This window comes from Dermacentor silvarum, chromosome 2 (genome assembly GCF_013339745.2).
Source record: "Dermacentor silvarum isolate Dsil-2018 chromosome 2, BIME_Dsil_1.4, whole genome shotgun sequence".
NCBI classification, from domain to species: Eukaryota; Metazoa; Arthropoda; class Arachnida; order Ixodida; family Ixodidae; genus Dermacentor; species Dermacentor silvarum.
In genome coordinates, this window is record NC_051155.1 from 197,740,013 (window position 1) to 197,760,056 (window position 20,044).

General features: G+C 48.6%; 1 protein-coding gene, 1 long non-coding RNA gene and 1 pseudogene across 2 annotated transcripts in view; 1 reads left to right on the top strand and 2 right to left on the bottom strand.

Moving 5' to 3' along the window:
* Positions 1 to 1,094: 1,094 nt before the first annotated feature.
* Positions 1,095 to 2,343, bottom strand: LOC125943266 (uncharacterized). Its single transcript, XR_007465707.1, has 2 exons — positions 2,250 to 2,343; positions 1,095 to 1,198 (listed from the first exon to the last, which is right to left on the bottom strand). It is a non-coding gene; the product is annotated as an uncharacterized LOC125943266 (long non-coding RNA).
* An 841-nt stretch (positions 2,344 to 3,184) lies between these two features.
* On the bottom strand, positions 3,185 to 3,936 carry LOC119440645 (uncharacterized; annotated as a pseudogene).
* Positions 3,937 to 5,145: 1,209 nt separating this feature from the next.
* Positions 5,146 to 20,044, top strand: part of LOC125943570 (arylsulfatase B-like) — a 32,956-nt gene continuing 18,057 nt past the window's right edge. The window contains exon 1 of the mRNA XM_049662994.1: positions 5,146 to 5,261. Within this exon, the coding sequence (XP_049518951.1) occupies positions 5,146 to 5,261 (116 nt within the window). The remainder of the gene's footprint in view (positions 5,262 to 20,044) is intronic.

Genomic DNA, 20,044 nt, shown 5'->3' on the forward strand with positions numbered 1-20,044 from the left:
CGTCTCTAGCCTGCTATACTCCTCACAGGGGTAAGGGGAAGTGGGACGCTATTGCAGAGTAGAAGTCTTGCTGACGAGGCAATGGATAGTGGTCGGTCTTTAGCACGGGATTTGTTACTTTGTAGTCCCCGCACAATCTAAGCGAGCCATCTTTTTTCTGAATCACAACCACTGGCGTTGCCCAATCCAGCTCCAGCCTTTCCAGCTCCTTTTCTACGTTATCTCGTAGCGCATATGGAACGTTTATGGCCTTGCCAAAGACTGGCGTACAGTTCTGATTAAGAACTATCCTTGCTGGGTAGTTCTTTACTACTCTGGGTTGCTTAGAAAACACCCCTAGGAACTTTTGTTTCACTGCTTCCACTTTGATAGCGTCACTTACATTTACAGACAACACACTCATAGAGAAAGGAATTCAACAAGAGGGGACACTCCCATAGGGCCAGCAGCGGCCGAAGTGACTGCAGCGCGCCAAGCGGTCGGCATCGATCACTTCCGGTTTCGGGCGCGCGTATTTTGAACGCAAGGTAGCACGCCGGCTGCCTCCCCCCCCCCCCCCCCCCCATTCCCCCCACCCCCCTATTTTTTTGCTCTTCGTGCAGAAACGGTTTATTTAGCAAAAATGATTGCGGGCGATCTCGTAAAGTCCCATCGAATCTGTGCCACGTGCAATTTCACAAAGTAGACGCAAGACCTTTTGTGCAATGATGAAATATTTATTTTGCTCTATTCATAGCTTTCACGTGACGTCAAGCACCCACCTTGGGTGCGATCGCGCAAACAGCTCGCTTTCCGCACGTTCGGTTTGACTGCTACGTCACAATGTGGGAAATCTGCGGTACCGCCCCGCTGTCTCTGACGGCCGCTGACGCAATCACTATTCTGATAAATCCAGAGAAGGCAAGCGAAGGAACGGAAAAGCGAGCTGTTTGCGCGATCGCACCCCTTATCACCGTTTTGGGGCACCAACATGGCGGCTACGCGCACTTCAGTCCAATCCATCGTATTGAAAGCTTTCACGTGACGTTACGGACCCAGCTTATCATCGTGCTGGTGCACCAACATGGCGGCTACAATGACGTCAGTGCAAGCTATCTATATAAAAGCTCGTTCCACGCTTTTTGTGCGTCCATCCAACGTTGTGACCCCAGCAGGTAAGGCAGTAGTTGCTGTATGAAGCTCCACCGGACGGCACCAGCTGAAAAGAAAGTAAATTACAAGCATGTTACATTTACAAGCACGTAACAGCATGTTACAAGCATGTATCATTTTGGTATTTAGACATAGGAATACTGCGTGTAGAGGCGAAACGTGCGAAAGCGGTGAATGGGCGGCATTACAAATAAAAGCAATTCGCTTTTACATACATGGCGTAGAAAATACCCGACTCATCCCAAACAATACCATAAAATATGAAAACATGATTTCCAAGCGTTCCCCCATTTCCGAGCATTATTTCCTGCACTTTGGGAGCACAAATACACGGGCGACTTGGCGTTTTCAAACCTTGGCCTCGGGCGACGCGACGGTACGCTACATACATAGAGACGGACGCAACAGGCACTCAATACAAATGCGTGGGTGCAATGCCTTTTTTTCAGTCCTTTAGAAGACGGAATTTCCGAATTACAAGTTTCTGATATGTTCGCCGGCGTCATCTTTCGCGCGTTCTGCCGGCGCTAGCAGCACACCCCATGTTATCACTCTTGGCAATCGCCCATCGCGTTTTCAACAGGCGTGAGTACCGAAAGAAGGTATATGTTGTTGCGGAGCAAAAAAAAAAAAAAAAAAAAAGCAAACGTCACAGACTTGTTTCTCTAAGATGCATTACACGCCAAACTAACTTTATCACCAAGGCCGAGCTGCTTATCGCCAACTGCGTCACAGCGTGCTGTGCGGCCAGCGTGCCTCTAAAGTACCCCAGAAAATAACGAAATTACTTTTCAGTGATGTCTGGCTTCAGAGAAAGCGGCACAAACTTCTCCTAGCAAGATGCACTAGACTACGCACCATGGAAGGCCGATTTCTCGCCAACTGCGACACGGCGCCCTGTGCGACCAGTGTGGCGCAAAAACCGAAATAAGTTACCACAATCCCCTAGGAAGCGTCGGAAACATGTCTCAGCACGATTCCTTAACTCAAATTAACTACGCCAGGATGGCCGAGCTGTTTTTCGCCAACTGCGTCTTAAGTCTCGGTCCCGTGCCATAAGCCTAATTGCGTCGTAGACTGGAAACAAGATTTCTCACCTTGCCGTGGTCCAATGGTGCAGTGGTGTCTTGTCCCAGTGCAGAAGGAACGCAAGAATACGCCGAGAGCCCAATAAACCAGGTTACATAAAAAAAAAAAGGGGGGGGGGGGGGGGGGGACAGGCGGGTCACCGCGCGCGCGAGCGCTCAAACGCGCGCGCAGCCGTCCTCGCTGGCTTCGGGGGAGTGTCTGGCGGATGACGCATGTATCTGGCGCGTCATTGACCTGTGGCTAGGTAAGGCAAGGAAAATAAGTCGCAAACCTCAAGGTCATTTATACGCAAAACGTTTTAGTTTTCGCGGCAAAGAATTGAAAAATAAATCAATGCCCGTTAACTTATTTACACTTTCTTTTTTTCGATGCTCGCGGCAGCTAACGATCGGCATCGAAAGTATAGCGTGACGTATGGTGACGTGTTTCCTGTTGCCAGTTTTTGCCGAGTGTCCCCTCTTGTTGAATTTCTTTCTCTATGACACTTTTCCAGTCAAGCCCTAGCCTCTCGAGCCAATTTGGCCCATCAGCAGTGGAAGCCGTTTGCCGTGATCTTTGACACTTTAGCAGTCGCAAAGACTGGTTTCCGGTCGTAATGAAAACGTTGCATTGCCCTTTCAGTGGAACGAGTTCCCCAGTGTATGTCCTTAGGGTGACTCGCGATGGCTCGCACTTGGCATGAGGAAGTGCGTTTAGCCTGACACTCAGGAATTAGGGTTACAGCAGCTCCCGTGTCAATCTGCATGCAGATGTCTTTCCCTTCTACGTTTACTTGCACTTCGTATCCAGAACGGACTGTATTAATAACATGGTACACATCTAATTCAGAGTCACTATCAGAGCAGTCCACCACGTTCGCAGTCTTTAGTTCTCTGCACTTACTGGGACACATCTTTTGTAAATGGCCGATTTGTGAAGAGCTGTGACACGGGACATTCTTATACTAGCAAACACTAGCGGCATGCGCCTTGCCACATCTTTCGCAGACTCGCTCGACGTTCTTGAATTTCCGAAGCTTCCATTTCTTTTCAGTTCCCTGTCCTCTTATCGCCATGGCATGCAGCGTCGCTTCCTTGCCTTCTGCATGCAGTAACGCTGTTTGCCGCGCAGCTTGCTCCCGGTCCAAGGCTATATCTTGCACGCCTTTTCAAAGGTTAAACTGTCTTCAGCAAACAAGGCGAGTTGCGTTTCTTCGCGTCGTATGCCTTTCACTAATCTGTCTCGCAGTGTGTCTTGCAGGAACAGACCGAAATCGCACTTTCTTGCTAAATGCTTTAAGGCCACTATGAATTCCTCGACGCTTTCTTGTTCCACTTGTGCTCGCCTGTTAAATTTGCAACGTTCGGCGATGACCGGTTATATGACCGATGATGGGTTATAGTGCTTATTCAACAGCACTGTCACCTCTTCAAAGGATTGTCCCCAGGAACGGCGGGTACTACGAAACTTTTGAGCACCTGGTACGTTCGTGGTCCTATCACGCTCAAGAATACGGCCAGCTTCTTTTCCTCTTCGATATCGTTTGCTGTGACGAAATGCTCAAAGCGTTCTAAATAGGATTCAAAATTCTGCTCCTTCTCCTCGTATACTCGTCTAGCTTCCCCAGTCGCGCCATTTCCAGTGAAGTGACTGTATACTTATCGGTTCGCTCTCCCGATGACTGCGTTGACTCGTTGCTGTGGTGCCGACGATTTCAACCGTTCCGGGCAGTGGCTGCCGCCGGTTTCCTTTCCGTGGCTGTCGACCGTGGCTGTCCGTACTAAAGCGAACAGACAGCATTCCAACAAGCAGAAGGATGACCGTTTATTTAACAGTGCACTTATATAGCCAAGGGATCACGTGACCCGTAACAAAAGGAATGCGCGCACTGGCTGCGCACTGATATGCGACGTCACGCTATAACACCATACACAATACATATGGTCGTGAATACCCCATGCATGTTTAATACTTCCCCCAACCATGGTCCGGTTTCGCTATCAGGTGGTTACAAGTAGACGGTGTTCCCTGGACATGTAAAAGATTTTCAGAGATATGACGGAAAGCTGGGTGCACTAAGCGAACGAGTTCGCCTTAAGCGTGGCTTTAAAAATGGGTTCGACGGTATTTCAAAATTTTAAAACCATTTAAATGCTGCGCTCTTCATGCGTGCCTGCGCGTCAGTTAACCGCAGTGGTAAAAAGAAATCGTTAGTCGCAGCTTCGGCGGTCACCTACTTTGGTTAAATGTTTTTGCTGGTGCTCGTGTCAGTTTCGGTCGCTCTCGAGGCTGCTTTCGCCTATGAATTATGTAGTGTTCCACGCAAATCGTAAAGTTGCCACGACTGGCGTTTCGTAGAAGCAGATCTTTCTTTTTTTTTCTTTCCAGCAAACGACGCTTGTTTTGTTTGGTATATCGTACGTACTCAATCATCTCTCCACTTCCTGCATGTTCTGCAGCACTCGTGGAAATGAACGGATGTCGGAATTTATTGATTGTTCACGTGTTCGCCCTTTTCGCCGGATGCTGATATTGTCATTCTGAAAAGCAGAATGGGTCGTTCGATTACAGTGGCGCGTGTGTGCCGGTCGCCGTACGCTTTTCTCACAGATGGTTTCAGACTGTCAGAGGAGCGGCGTTTTGTACACGCAAGTGCAATATTTTATGGCTGCAGAGCATTTGGACCAATGCCAACGTAGTCGGAAAGAGCGCTTGAAGATTATTTATAGATTCAGGGAAATAAGTGTGCGCTGCATACTTAATTATCCACATGCTGCTGAAGCGAAATCAACGCATTCCAACGCGGAAATGCTTCCTTCAATAAAGGCGTTTTAGTCAGGTCACTGCGTGTGGCCGCGGATCGTCGAATTTGTCACTGTGCATTGGCGAGCGTGCGCGTAGCCGCAGCACAATTTGGTCGTCCACATGAGGGCAGCAGAATTCTACAAATCAAACCCGTACCTGATCCGTAAGACAAGTCGGTCGAAGGAAGATTCGTCCTATTCCGGCAGTGGAACTAGGACCATCATCTGGCTTGAGCAGTAGTTTCCATTTTCTCGTCTACTTTCTTGGTTATTTGAGTGTGTGCAAGATAAGCCCCGGGGGTGTTAGACAGCGCTACTCATGACCACGGCGGCGAATGGGAACATCCATTTAACCGCAGACGTCCCATAGTACGTGAGTTTAATTAGTAGCCTCTAAATGGCCTGTTGACGAGAGAAAGGCCACCACGGCAGCTTAATTGGTACCGTACGCGTAATGTGGAAGGTGTGGGTTCGGCTCTCACTCGTGGCAAGATGCCTTTTCTTTTACTTGCATTTCATTCTCCTTACTTTTTCTACGTTTCAATGAAACACCAATTGATTGCCCTGTGTTTTCTCGGGCTTCGTTGTCTGTTTATTCATATGGTTGTAACTGAGAATAAAAAAGGAACTTGTCGCAGCGGCGACTGACAAGAAACGGGTAATGTAGCACATCTTTATGTTGGAAAAAGATTTCACAAAAAGTGAAAGGAAACCTTATATCTGTCACGTGTTCTAAAGTTTGCGAATAGCTTACCGAGAAGCCATGCCAAGTTAACTTAAAGAATGAAACACATAAGAACACGACTAATAAGCGTACGCTCTGCAATGACTACTGACTGAGTAATTAAGCAGGTTGAACGACACGACGCAAACTTCTGGTTCACTAGCGGGCTGGCCAACAGCAGCAGTGGACCTATAGGAGGCACTGCAATAGAGGGTGCTTCGCATACCAATTAAGAACTACGCTTATTTTTGACAACTGGTACATGGCAAACTATCGTAACCAACAAGTCTGTGAGATTTTGCTTCCTTTTTTTTGTGTCGATGGAATTTTCTTCCACATAAAGCGTTTTTCGGCGCTGTGTGCACACATCAGGCGTATCAACATGGACATGTAACTCGCGAATGTGCCTCTTTAAACAGTTTTCCGATTTGAAGTATATTCTGCCATGCCCAACTTTTCTGTCACTTGCCTTGCGAACAAGCATTGAAAATTGTTTGAGCGGTCGCAGCACACCGGAATTCTCAGCAAGCAATCATACGGCAGTAAATGAAAGTGCAAGAAACCGAGTCTATTTCGCATTGTGAACAGAAAGCATGGGATGTCTCGTTTCTCGAAAGCTGTCGGCGATGGCAAGTACGAGGAAGTCGAGTCGTAAACCTCACTGCTCACAACAAGCAGCTGCAGTTAGAAGGTGCCACACCATATCTATGCTTAGACTCAATAGGTGCCTGCGAAGAATTGGGCAGTGTGTGCGCAAAATACAGGAACACTTCTATTCCTCTTGGATTCGGGGGACACACTTTCATAACTAGCGACCAGGGGTGAATGAAGGCAGGCGGCTAGCGAGCGAGAGGGCTGACCGTGTCTTAGTATAGCAGGCTGCTGCAACTGTATATTGTGTCTCTGAGCACTATACGATATTGCGGTGTACACTTTTTGGCTATGTGAAAAGGCATCAAGAAGTAATTCCAAGTGAGCGTGTGCTATATGACCCACTTGGATATATATATATATATATATATATATATATATATATATATATATATATATATATTGGATGCGGGAAATGGTTGCCTGACCATACGCCTAGCAAGCTACTCCAGATGATGAGGGTGACATATGGAATGACGCATTCACACATAGTACGCCCGCGGATAACATATACAAGCACACAAATAACAAGTAACTGAAGTGTCTGGTCGAGGCCGGTCTCTCTGAGAAAGGCTAAGAGCCCCTTCATGGTGCGCAAAGCACTTCGGACGCTGCCCCTATAGGTCCAACTATATACATGACGCAACTCTAAGGAGCCGCCACATATGCTTAAGGCAGATTTTGGAGTAGCTCTTGAGCGCCGTGCATGAAGAGGCATAAAAAGTCGCACATATTGCACGCATTGCACTGTGGTGAACGCGTTAATTAAATGACACCACGGTACATGGCCCAGCGGGCCGCCTGGGCCTCCATTCACCCTGCTGGCTGCTCTCTATGACTTGAATAGCATAATAAGTAAGACTAAAGGTGTAATAGCAGTACTGAGCAACCTTCAGTCTTGGAAAAAAAAAAGGCAGGTGGAAGGAATAATGATGAATAAACTTTATTGTACGAAGAGTGTTGTTCTCGGGTGGAGCCCATTTGTAGAGCCCCACTGGCCGCGGCGGCTCGCCGGGTCTGGTCCAGGGTCGCCAGTTGGCTTCCCAGTGCCGGCTCGGAAAGCCGTGCCTCCTAAGACCACGTTGTGAGTGTCTGTGATGAGCTCACCAGCCTGGATACTGCCTCGGCTGGGCGTTCCGTACACTGGTATGTAATGTGTGTCAGTGTGGCTGTGTGGTCGTTGCACCAGGGGCATACCCTGGTTGTGTATACCTCTGGAAACATTGCGTGCAATCTCGATATGTGCGGGTGAGTGTTGGTTTGAAGGCGGCGCCAGTCCCTGGCTTGTTGGCTGCTTAACTTGGGATGTGGAGGAGCGCACTTCCGTCTGGTCAGGCGTTGGTCCTCCAAAATCTGCCTGCTCGTGATGGGATCTTCATGGCGGTTTGTGAGGGGCGTCGAAGAGTGTTCTGCAGCTCGGCCAGCAAGTCCGCGAGCTATGCAGTCGGCTTCCTCGTTGCCTTCCAGGCCTGTGTGCCCTGGGCACCAGACGATCCCATGGTCCTCAGTCAGCGTGGGGCCCAGGATATCGATGACGCACCTGGTAAGTGTGCCTCTAAGATATAACCGACAGATATATCCTGACGGATTCACAGGCCGCCTGTCGGAAGGAATGAGAGATAAGACTGTGTGATTTTGTGAGAGACATGCGTTAGCACGCGGCTGGACTTTGGGGCATGACAGCTCGATTCTCTTTCTTGGGACAGCCTCTGTGTTCATAAGAAACTTCTCGCACGAAGTCCTTCGGACCAGAACAAGATATTAATGGACAAGGTAGGATTTAATACTAACTCTAGATGACAGCGCTTCCTTACTTGCGTGATAAGTTTTTAACAGCGGAGCTGTTTATGCCGAGCGTAATGTGTCTGTCGTCAACAGAAAATGTGGGCCGATCCTGGCGGCAGTGCAGAAAGGGTTCAAGCGCAATGGCACATACCCCTGGGAACTAGCGAAGCTGAGCATGGCTAAGTCTAGCTAAGCATGATTGGGACTACTTAAGCTTAGTTAGTCATCGATAGCCAATTGATAGCCTAATCAATAGCTAATCGATAATCGATCAATAATCAATAAATTCCTCGAAATTCTGGCGATTACTTGGTATATGCTTAGCCTAGCCCCAATACATGGCCAATACCTTGCGATGGCCAATCGATAGCCAATCAATAGCTAATCAATAATCAATCAATAATTAATAAATTCCGGAAAATGCTGGGGATGACTTGGTATAGTGCTTAGTCTAGCCCAAAAGCCAGGACTAGCTAGGTGCCCATCAGCTCCGCTGTCTCTTTAGCATTGCGCTTCCAGTGCAATCTACGCTAATTTTTTTTAACATGTTAAAGCGAAGCTTTCTTGGACTACCCTGCCGGGTTTGGCGTGACTGATATCTTCTGCTGGGTCGGTCAGTATGTCGGTTTGTGGATATTATATGCGGACGATGCATGTGCGCCGAGTGCAAGTACCAGCTAACGGGCTTAACCCTTGTACGCTGACCGACAAAGTAGTGCGAGTATAGGGCGCCTCTCTTCTGCTCAACAAAAATTAAATTCCTACAAAGAACCTGAACATGTAAAGTCGGCTCACAGGTATCTCCAAAGCACACCGCTTAACGTAACCAGCTTAACGTAACGGCGCATTATATTCAGCTGATTCTTCAAATAACTTGATTTGTTTTGATTTAGCAATTTGATATGCTCTACTGGATATGAGTCCAAATTCTTCGCCAATTCTTCAGAATGTTTAAGTGCCACTCTGACGTAAGACATACATTATCCTTAAATATATCATAAGAACTTGAGAAGCCAACAAACACTGACACCAAGGAAAACCTAGGGTAAATTACTTGTACTTACAAAATGAAATAAAGAAATGATAACTTAATGAAGGAATAACTTAATGGAAATGGAAGTGAATGAAAAAACAACTTGCCGCAGGTGGGGCACAAACCCACGTCTTCGCATTACGCGTGCGATGCTTCGCGTAATGCAAAGACAAGGAAAAGAAAATTTAAAATCAAAGTTTACACAGCATGGTTTAAGTTTTTCAACTCTAAATATCCTTTCTCTACGAGCCTCCTCTTTTGGAAAGTGCCACAGGGATATTTTCTCAACCGTGGAGGAATTTATAGTTGCTTCAAAGATTTTCTTAAATTGTTCAAATTTTATTTTTAGTTCATTTCATCCAGAAAACGTTACCAATTTTAGTATTAAGGTTTACTAATACCATCCAAATCTTGGCCAATCCCCCGCAGTGGTTGTGCGCCATCAGATAAGGTATACCATACCATACCATACCATACCATACCATACCATACCATACCATACCATACCGTACCCTACCATACCATACCGTACCCTACCATACCCTACCATACCATACCATACAATACCAGGTTGCGAAGTCACCATCTCCATCGTGGGTACGAGCCATGTTCTATGCAACAACAACGACATCACCATCTCCTGTAAATAAAGCCACTTCTTCATAACTATCCGTACCAGTTGTGGTCGAAGGTTCTGGGTAATCGACACGACACCCGAAGACGGAGGTTAGACCGCAAGCTCTTCGTCGAAGCCACCGCCTTGCTGGACTTCCACCGAACCCAGCGCAGTTCGAGATGTCCCGCGACGCGGAAAAGCAACGGCCTGTGCCAGCCCCTGCCAGTTCCGTCCAACAACTGAGAGATGCACGTCCCTTCGCCGGAAAACCGGGCGAAGACGTCGAGGAATGGCTCATCCATTACAAACGGGTGAGCGCCTACAACAAGTGGAGTAGCGCTTCTCAGCTTTCCAACGTTGTGTTCTTACGGATACCCCGTTAGTGTGGTTCGATAACAACGAGGAGACATTGACAACATGGGAAAGATTTATTTCGCAAAACAAGGAGCGCTTCGGTGACTCCGTGACGAAAAAGAAAAGGGCAGAGCAGACGCTCTCACAACACGCGCAAGTGCCGGGCGAAACATGCATGACCTACATTGAGGAAATGCTAAAACTCTGCAGGATGGTGGACTCTGGCATGTCCAAAAAAAAAAAAAGGCAAAGTCGGTCACATCCTAAAAGGAATCACCGAGGTTGCTATAGCTTACTGATCGCTAAAGACAACCTGGCCTCCATCGCCGACGTCATCCGGCACTGACGCACGTTTGAGAAACTTAGGACGAGGCGCGTTACGCCGAAGTTTGGCAGGTTAGCCAAGGTTACGACCGTTGCAAGCATAGATAGCGACCAGTCGCTCAATCTTGCTTCACCAATCCATTCTCAGCCTGTACTCACAAGTGACTCACCGCGATACTTATCACTCATGCTCGTCACCAACTGTTGAAACAACCGTTTCATCCTTCTCCGAGTATCCAGCGGATTATGGACTCCTGCTTCGACAGCCACCGCTGGTCTACGAAAGAGGCTGTCCCTCTGACGCTCGATCACGATGGGCAGAGCCACGTTATTATCCCCAAGGCCTCATGAGTTATGATGCACTGACGCGACCAGAGCAACGTCTACCCTACTACCAGGACCCAAATTACGACCGATACAACCGATCCCAGCGAACACCAGAGGCGAGTTACACCAAAGAGAACGAACTCGCTAACCGCCCACAGCGAACTAGCATTGGTTTTGATAGATAGATAATTTATTTGAAAGAAGGCAGAGAGGTCGTCCTGAGCTAGCACGCTCTAGCCTGCTACTCTGCACAGGGGGAGGGGGAATGGGGGGACATAAAGGTGTGATGAGGGATGCGCAACGGTGAAAGCAAGTTCTGTTGATAAAGATTCAGACACGTCCTTCAAGAAGCCACCACCGGATTCCAGACCTTGTCTGTGTTCACTAGTTTAAACGAACGTTCAGATAAAGGCGTCAAGACGAAGCAGGTGTGTGGACTTCTCCTAAGGCTTTGAGGAATATACAGTGAACCGTGACCCTCCCGTGTGCTACAGCTGCGGTTCCACGGGACACATAGCTCGTTACTGTCGCCAACGCCGTCAGTCACGAAGGACACCGCCGATGTTCTCGCCACCTGGAACCCGTACATCGCATGACCCATGGACCAGTTCACTTCCCAGGGACCGTTTCTCGCGCGAGATTAGACGCAGAGATTCGCCAGCGTCTGACCGCAGTCTGACACCACCAATTAACCGTCCTCGTCGTTCTCTGTCCCCTCGGCGCCGTGCATCTTCGCCCTTGCCGGGAAACTAGCATCCGCGGCCGATGGAGGTGAGGTCGCTGGACGGTCCTCGTAAGAAATACATCTGCCTGTTGTGATGATCAAAAACAAAGTAAAATGCTAGTTAACGGACTACCGACCATTACCTTACTCGATACTGGCGCGAATGTGTCTGCCTTGAGCCTCGCTTTCAAGAACCGCCTAGGCCACAAAGTTATGTTTTCATGGGACGATGCCGTTTCGTTGCCTTTCGTGGAGTGGGCGGCGAGTGGCTCCACCCCTTGGTGTTTGCGCTGTGAGTGTTACGTTGGCCGGGAAAGTATTTGTGTCGGAGTTCTTAGTCCTTGCCCGCTGTTCGCACGATGTAATTCTCGGCATAGATTTTCTTTAACACTGCAGCCCTTCTGTGAACTGTGGTAATGGTGAAATACATGAGAACGAGGTGCTTTTATCGGCGCTTTCTGAACAAAGCTCGTACGGTGAAGAAAGGGACACACTCAGTGTGCTTGATGAAGTGCTTGCCCCTGCATGGTGCCTAACGCCCGTTCGTGTTTGTGCTACTACTGTTGACGCTACTTGCGTTGACCTCGTGATTAGGCCCCTCAGCATCAACTGTGCTAACAAATGTATACTCGTACCTTGCTCTGTCGTGTGCATGATGAGATGAGTCGCAACGTTGTGGGCGCTGAATTGTTCCGCCACGCCAGTTTTCCTGCCTCGAGGCATGAAAATTGCCGTTTTCGATGAAGCTTCATGCAGCCCAGTAGCGGTACTGACGGCAGAGACCGCTCCTGCTTACTCTCTTTGCAATTATCGCCCTTAGCTGATTCTCGGTATGATCAGCAAGGCTCTTTGTGCACCTGAGCGTCAAGCACTGGTACAAGTCCTGTCCCGACGTGTTGCTGCATTCGATCTTACCCACGGAGATGCGCCACTTCATTTACCATCATCACGCGCTCGCCACAGAATAGGTACCAGCTCAGCACACCCCATTCGCCAGAAGCCCTACCGCTTGTCATTCTCGAGCGCAAAGTTAACGCAGAACAAGTCAAGGAAATGATGAACAAAGGTGTCGTTAAAGAGTCTTCCAGCCCATGGGCAGCTCCAGTAATCCTGGTCGGGAAAAAAGATGGCTACTGGAGATTCTGCGTAGATTCATCATCATCATCATCATCATCATCATCATCATCATCATCATCATCATCCTATATTTATGTCCACTGCAGGACGAAGGCCTCTCCCTGCGATCTCCAATTACCCCTGCCTTGCGCTAGCGTATTCCAACTTGCGCCTGCGAATTTCCTAACCTCATCATCCCACCTGACTTTCTGCCGTCCTCGACTGCGCTTCCCTTATTACAGACGCCTAAACGCAGTGACGAAGAAGGATGTCTAATCGAAACGTCATCGACTGCTTACACGCTGGTACTTATTTTTCGACGCTTGATCGACGATCGGGGTATTGGCAAATACACATGGAACTTAAAGACAAGGAAAAGACCGCCGTCGTAACCCCAGATGGCTATTCGAATTTAATGTTATGCCTTTTGGCCTCTGTAATGCTCCCGCCACCTTTGAAAGATTCATGGATATATTACGTGGCCTAAAGTGGGAGATATGCATGTGTTACCTGGATGATGTTGTAATCTTTGGCGGCACGTTGGAAGAACATAATGCCCGCCTGAGCCTTGTTCGCAGTTGCATCGAAAAAGCTGGACTAGTTTAAACTAAAAAAAATTCAGAGCCCTTCCCCTGTAGAGAAAATGGGGGTAAGCGAAGCTTGTGGCAAGACGACACTGTCGCAGGCGTTCCGCTTCATTTGTCCTAAACTCAGGGTCGGCGGCTCTTCGTTGACGTTTGGCCTCAACATCACGCTCCCGCAACTCGGGGTCCGCGGCTCTTCGCTGACGTTTCGCCGGGGCTTCGGAAGCCCTCACGCTAGAATAGGACGACAAGATTCGCTTACCCCCATTTTATCGACAGGAGAAGGGCTGGTGATTTTGTCTCTTTGCGTCTCACGCGTGACAATTAAGGGTAGTTCTAGGATGCCTGTCACGGAGCGGCATATTTTCGAATGGTTTGGACGCTGATTAACGACACGCCGAATTACGAGCGTCAAACACGTGGGCTCCTGACTGTGCAGCGTATAATGCATTCGACATCGACACGCCGAATTACGAGCGTGAAACACGTGGGCTCCTAACTGTGCAGCGTATAATGCATTCGACATCGACACGCCGAATTACGAGTGTCAAAAACGTGGGCTCCTGACTGTGCAGCGTATAAAGCATTCGACATCGACACGCCTAATTACGGGCGTCAAAAGCGTCGTGGCCGCTCGGGCTGCCATCTCGATTCCAGACGCGTCACGCCGATTACGGACCACGAAGTGTGCACATACGGCCACGTGGTAGTGCCGGGCTCAACCTTGGCTCTTGACATTGGGAGAGAGGATAATCTGCGGTTCTTCGTCCATAGTGAAAGGGAGCGGCCAAGATTGTTGGGAGCTAAGAGAGCTGAATTCGGAGAATGCTACGTAGCGGCAGTTTCCCTACCTAGGGAACTAGGGAAAGGAGAGGCTATTTAGGCGCATGTTTTGGGCCCTGCTGATTAGTCTAGAAGCTGAACCTATGCGCTGCTGAGAAGCCGTTGGGGGGCTAGTGCCGTCCAGTATCACCTGGGCCGCCTGGCCACGTCGGAACTCCGAGGAACTTGTTGACGTACGAGACGTCAAACCAGCGTCTGCAACGAAGCTCACGGTAGTTCACCTCAAGTTAGCTCAACCTGCTTGAGGGAAGTCGTCAGATCTAGACTCCCGGGAAACCCAGCCCAGCAATTCGCATCCACCTCGACAAGATCGGACCGCCAGCATTCTTCGGGAAAGCTTTGTGCACCGACTTCCACGGTTTATGGACTTGCTGCTGCTGCCCGGCCATGCGTATGACACCATTTGTTTTCTTTTGAACTTTGATTTATTTTGATCTTTGTTTTGGTGAAATGCTGTTAAGTGTATTCTTGTGTATTTGATCCTCGCACTGTTTCATATGTATATGTTCTGTTAATTGCTCGTATTTATTGGTCTTCATCATTGTGTGATATTAAGTTCAGGTGTGTTAGTCTGTCTTGTGTTTTTCTTATTATGTTATTTTATTAACTTGTGTATATTTATCAGTCGATAAATATCTTGTTTTTTTGTTTACTCCCGACTCTGACTCTTTTCACTGTGCTCGCTTGCGTACGGAACGACCAACCAGCTTGTCTACCCCGTCGATCGACTTCGCGCCGACGACGAATCGGGGACAGCTGTGACAATGCCTTACAGGTCCCCGAGCCCACATGGGTATGTGCCATTGAGCTTGTACCCTTTCTGTACTATCACCAGGATCGGCCCACTTTTCAGCGTGACACCACCGCCGCCACCACCACCACCGCCGAAACTTGTAAGCCTATAAAACTTCGCTTAAAAAAAAATGTCGGTTTGGCGAGCGTCAAACATTGGTTCTGGGACATCTAGTCGACAAGGATGGTGTCAGACCCAATCCTCGTAAGATTGAAGCAGTCAGCTCCTTCAAGCCACCGCAGACAGCACGAGAACTTCACTCCTTCATTGGCCTATGTTCCTATTTTCGTCGTTTAGTACGCCGATTTGCCGACATTGTTCACCCGTTGACATGCATTCTGCGACAGGATGCAGCCTTCACATGGACACCGGAGTGTGACGCATCATTATGACACAACCTAGCAAGAACTTGGCCGAACCGAGATAAAGCTAGGTGGCGTGGCCAGCTTCGCTGTTTGCCCAGTCTTCGCACCACTAGTGTGAAGCTGCCCTTATATATTTTGTTAAATGTTTGCCCAGAGTACACGCCATTTGTGGGATACACAGACACTTCATCAACGATTCACCTGCGCACATGACACTGGAACAGCGGGAAACAAAGAACAGCACAGACTGACAAGAAGGACATTGTCTTTAGACCACAGTGAATTTTAACAGCGAAGCTGTTTAAGGCAGCCGTAATTTGTGGCTTGTGGCTCGTATCAAGAAATAAAAGAAAATAAACTTTCTTTCCGAGGCGAGATTCGAACCCGCGTACCCACAGTCCCAAGGCGAGCGTCGTAACCACTACGCTATACAGCTTTTTTTGTCTTTATTGCCGGGCTTCGACACAGTACAACAAATGAACACACAACAATAGACAGTACGCCAGATTGCTCAAGTGGCCAAATTGCCACTGCGGCCAGGCGTTGTCATATTAAAATTCCCTGAGCACTACCAAAGGATCCAGCCTTGATAGCCACTTAGGAACATCTGTTTGTGCTTTCAATTTTTGTGACCCAGACGCAAGACCAGCACACATGTATTTCCGCGAAAGTGTGCACAGATTTCTGGAGATACTAGACTATACAGTCATGCTGGCTATCCAGAACATGCATTTATGCGAACCATATCATTGCGTTCGAGCGTCGTCGTTTTCGTCCACAGTTGGCGCGTTCGCACGCTCGTGCTCTGCGAGGTGAAGAAGAGTTTTTGCGCACTATGAGAGCGAGAGAGAGAGAGAGAGAGACGCATTCACGGAGTGGGTCTGCTGGAACGCGTATGGCAATACGCGTTCCAGCAGACCCACTCCGTGAATGCGTCTCTCTCTCTCTCTCTCGCTCTCATAGTGCCTATGCCTGCCGGTTTTGCTTCGCCCAGCCATGGCGACTCCACTCTATCCCTTCTTTCGCTCCCACTTACCCCTCCCCGTTGGCGCTGAGCCGTGCTCCCTCAAGGGCTGCAGAAGATAGCGCCAGCCTTTCCCTTTCCCTCAAGAACCACTTATCATCTGCTGGAACGCGTTGTCGGCATTGCAACGCGGTGTCGGTGTTGCAAGCTTCGCTTTGCAACGCGCAGTGACGGCCGTAAGTTCAAGACGGGCGAAAATAAAGGATCATCATCATGAGTAATAAGATGAAATGTTCGCGCGCACTTTCGGAAAATGCCTGTCTACGATCGCCCAGCTTCGCTGTTTCAAGCGTTGCAAGCTTAAGCGTTTTTTTTTTCAGTGACTTTGTTGTAGCCGATTTGATGTGCTTTAGGAAGTTGTCTAGATAAATTTATTCAAAGCAACTACCCTTCTGGCAGGTGGCTTCTTAGCGCGCCACGAAGAGGGCGGCGCTTGTAGCATCATAATTTCTTGTTGTATGCATTTTTTCTCTAATAGTGCGCCACCCCTTATTTAGACATCTAATATTTCGTAAAACTTGACGCAAGCGTACGTAAAATCGTAGAATCAGCCCAGGTTCGTAAACTTTACGAAAAATTCGGGCAAGGGATATTTGATGCCAGCGAGGTGATATTTACTCGGGGTCATTCATAAATTATAGCTTTTGGTTAAGGCTCACTTGGAACTGATTCACTAAAATTATGCTCAGCGTCAGTCGGACTCAGACTCGCCAGAATTCTACTCAGCCGATCTAACTTGTACTCAGGCTCACTAGAATTATACTCAGCTCGGCTGTCACTCGCACTCAAACTCTCTAAAATTCTACTCAGCCGGGCTCACTCTAACTCATTTGCCAGATTCAGCCTCAGACAGGTCCACTTGGCCCACAGGCTACCACTCACTCAGGCTTTCTCGTGAATTGAACACAGCAAATATAAAAAGGCCTTCACACGAGACTAATAAAAGCATATGAATTGGTATTGTAAATACTAAACATTTAAGGAAAAAGTATATCGCTAACGACTGGTAATGAAACCTCGTGCCACCGCTCCGGAGCTCGAGCGGGCCGAGTAATGGAAGTTTGCGTATCGCCAGGCGGCACCGTTCCTCGTACTTGTCAATGAAGAACGAGTCGCCCTCGACCTGAAAGCGCCGCGCCATGTCAGTCGCACTTCTCATGGCGGCCTTGTCGCTTAAATCACCGTTCCGGTGTTCGTGATCGTTGTCTCAGTGCCTTCACCTCCGGATAGCATATGCCACTAAATAAAATGCGAGTCCTCTCTATGGGCGCCGTTTTTGTATCGGCCTTCTTGTTCCTCAACAAACACCGCTCGAGTGAGTTCATTAAGAACCTGCCAGAGCTCGAGAGTTAGCCGTGAAAGAAGCTTCAGCAGTGTGTGTGAGAGGCCAGGGTCGGCATCCCATCACACAGTCATATATGCACTTATAGCTATGGGACCTTGGATGTGGTGTAAGCTCGCCTTATTTTTAGCCTCTTCTTTATTGCCACGGAGACAGTCACGGAGACAAAAAAAATATGCAGGGCTGTGTGAGTAGGTGAGTAAATGTTTCTGTACAGGAACCATGTGATATGTCGAGCAATTGAAGGAATCTGGAATCTTGCGTTTATGAGCCACTGGTATAGAATACAAGAGATACAGAATCCTTGAATGTAGCTAGGTATGTGCCGTACTTCAATGCTCATACGCCTGTAGTCACCATTCTTCCCTCGACAAGCATCATACATTGCATTTGCCCTCGCGATATTGCTGCGTACACGTCTCACACTGCGCATCCGCCTCATGTGGTGTTTGCATTTCGCCATAACTTGGGAACAATTTAGTGAATAAATATAAAAATTGCATTGTATTAAAATTGTTACCTTTGTGATACGTAAACATAAACATTGCATAGGTTAGACACGTTGCACAAGATGGGAGTTAACGCTATTGCACGCATTGCCGTATCTGTATAATTTCTCACTTCTTTTCCCCTGCATCTTGCATAATGAGGCAATTGAGACAGCATGCATTTAAGGGCTTCTCCGCATTTATTCACTACACGGCGATAGTGTTCGTGTTGAGTTCTTTCGTACTGTGCGACAGTCAGCGCGAGCTTGAAGTCTGTAGCTAAACTCTGTTAACATTTTATTTAACCGCTCATAAAGCGTGTATTAATGGGATATCGTTAGTAATGTGCAAGTTTTACAGCGTATCGGGCAGCGGAAAAATGCCCTATAAGGCAAGCGCGCAGGGGCAGAAGACCCAAGCTTCCGCCAGTATGGTTGCGCCATCTAGGTAAGGCGCCTGCAAACGCAGCGTGCGCAAGCGCAGACGACGACATGCGATACAGACGAGGCGCGCAATCAACGCGATCTCGAGCTTGCGAGCTTCCGCAAGTATGGTGGCGCCATCTAGTTAACGTGCTGCAAACGCAGCGTGCCCGACATGTAAGTTGCAGTTGTAAGACTTGATCAGGCTCAGCAGACTGCTGAGCAGATAGCATTACAAGTCGCAGCTCGCTCTCGACGCCGGGCGGACAGTTCAGATCGTTCTCGTCAAAACGAGGCGAACAGACTGCCGCGAAGACCCTGTTGTGCGTGGTCTCCTAATTGGAGCTACTCTTGAGCCGCTCCACCAGCTTACGCTGTGACTATGCTGCGTGTGCCGCGCAGGCCTGTGACTTTTTTTGAACGACATTAACATTTTTTGGCTGCCCGTTGCGGACGTGTCCTAATGAATGAGAAACAAAAGTGCCCACACCGAAGCCATGCTAATATTCAGGACGTCCTTTGTGTCCAGAGAGAATGGGTTTTGGATCCTTTGTTTGGCCTTTTTAAATGCGTAAGCATTTCTATGGTACCCAATGAGAAAACTGTCCCAGCGTCCGTCCGTCCTGCGCGTAAGACGATCACTTTCAAGATAGAGCCAGCTGTGGGAGAAGACGACGAAGAACGCACGAGCAGTGGCACGAGCGCGAGGGGCAGTATGGGAATGCTGGCATGATCTGCGACATCGGAGCCAGCTGTGGAAAAAGACGACGAACGCGCGAGCAGTGGCACGAGCGCGTCTCTGTGACCACGTGACGTGTGCAATCAGGCACACACTGAGCACACTTGTAGTAAGCCAGAACTCTGGATGAGCCGTGGTTTCGGATCAGAACGTCATCCACGCAACTTTGATTTCTCTGATTGCGCTTTAGATATCATCAAAACGAACTAACTGCCACTACACTACTTGCATTTTTATTTTTCGCTACTGCGGAAACTACACAAAGCCTTTTAATAAACCTGATGCGAGGCGAACACTGACAACGTTGCGGACCGCACGCCGGAAGGCATGCTACCGCCCTCGTTACCTGGTGACGAACATTGGAGGCGCGCGCACCGTTCGGAGAAGTACCCACGGGTGAGCCCCACCTCCTCGCAGCCCCTCCTGAAGCTACGCAGCCCGCCAAGGAAACGCCAATTACCGAGCGCGTGCGCATTCGACCAGACACGGAAAAATTGGAGGAGTTAAGAGTGGAACGCGATAGCGTTATCGGGCCCCGCTGACATCGCATTTTTCTTTCAGTAGGCTTCACTGCAACAGAGAACGTGGGAAAGCCAGCGCACAGAGACCATGCTTACACTGATTCCCTTAAAGTCGGCTTCACTTTTAAACAGAAATGCATTGCCAAGAAGTCGTCTTTCCAGGGGCAATATAAGTCGTCTTATATTAAAATGTGAAGGCCCTAGCACCTTTTTTATTTTTTAAATAATTTTTTGCTATTGCCCAC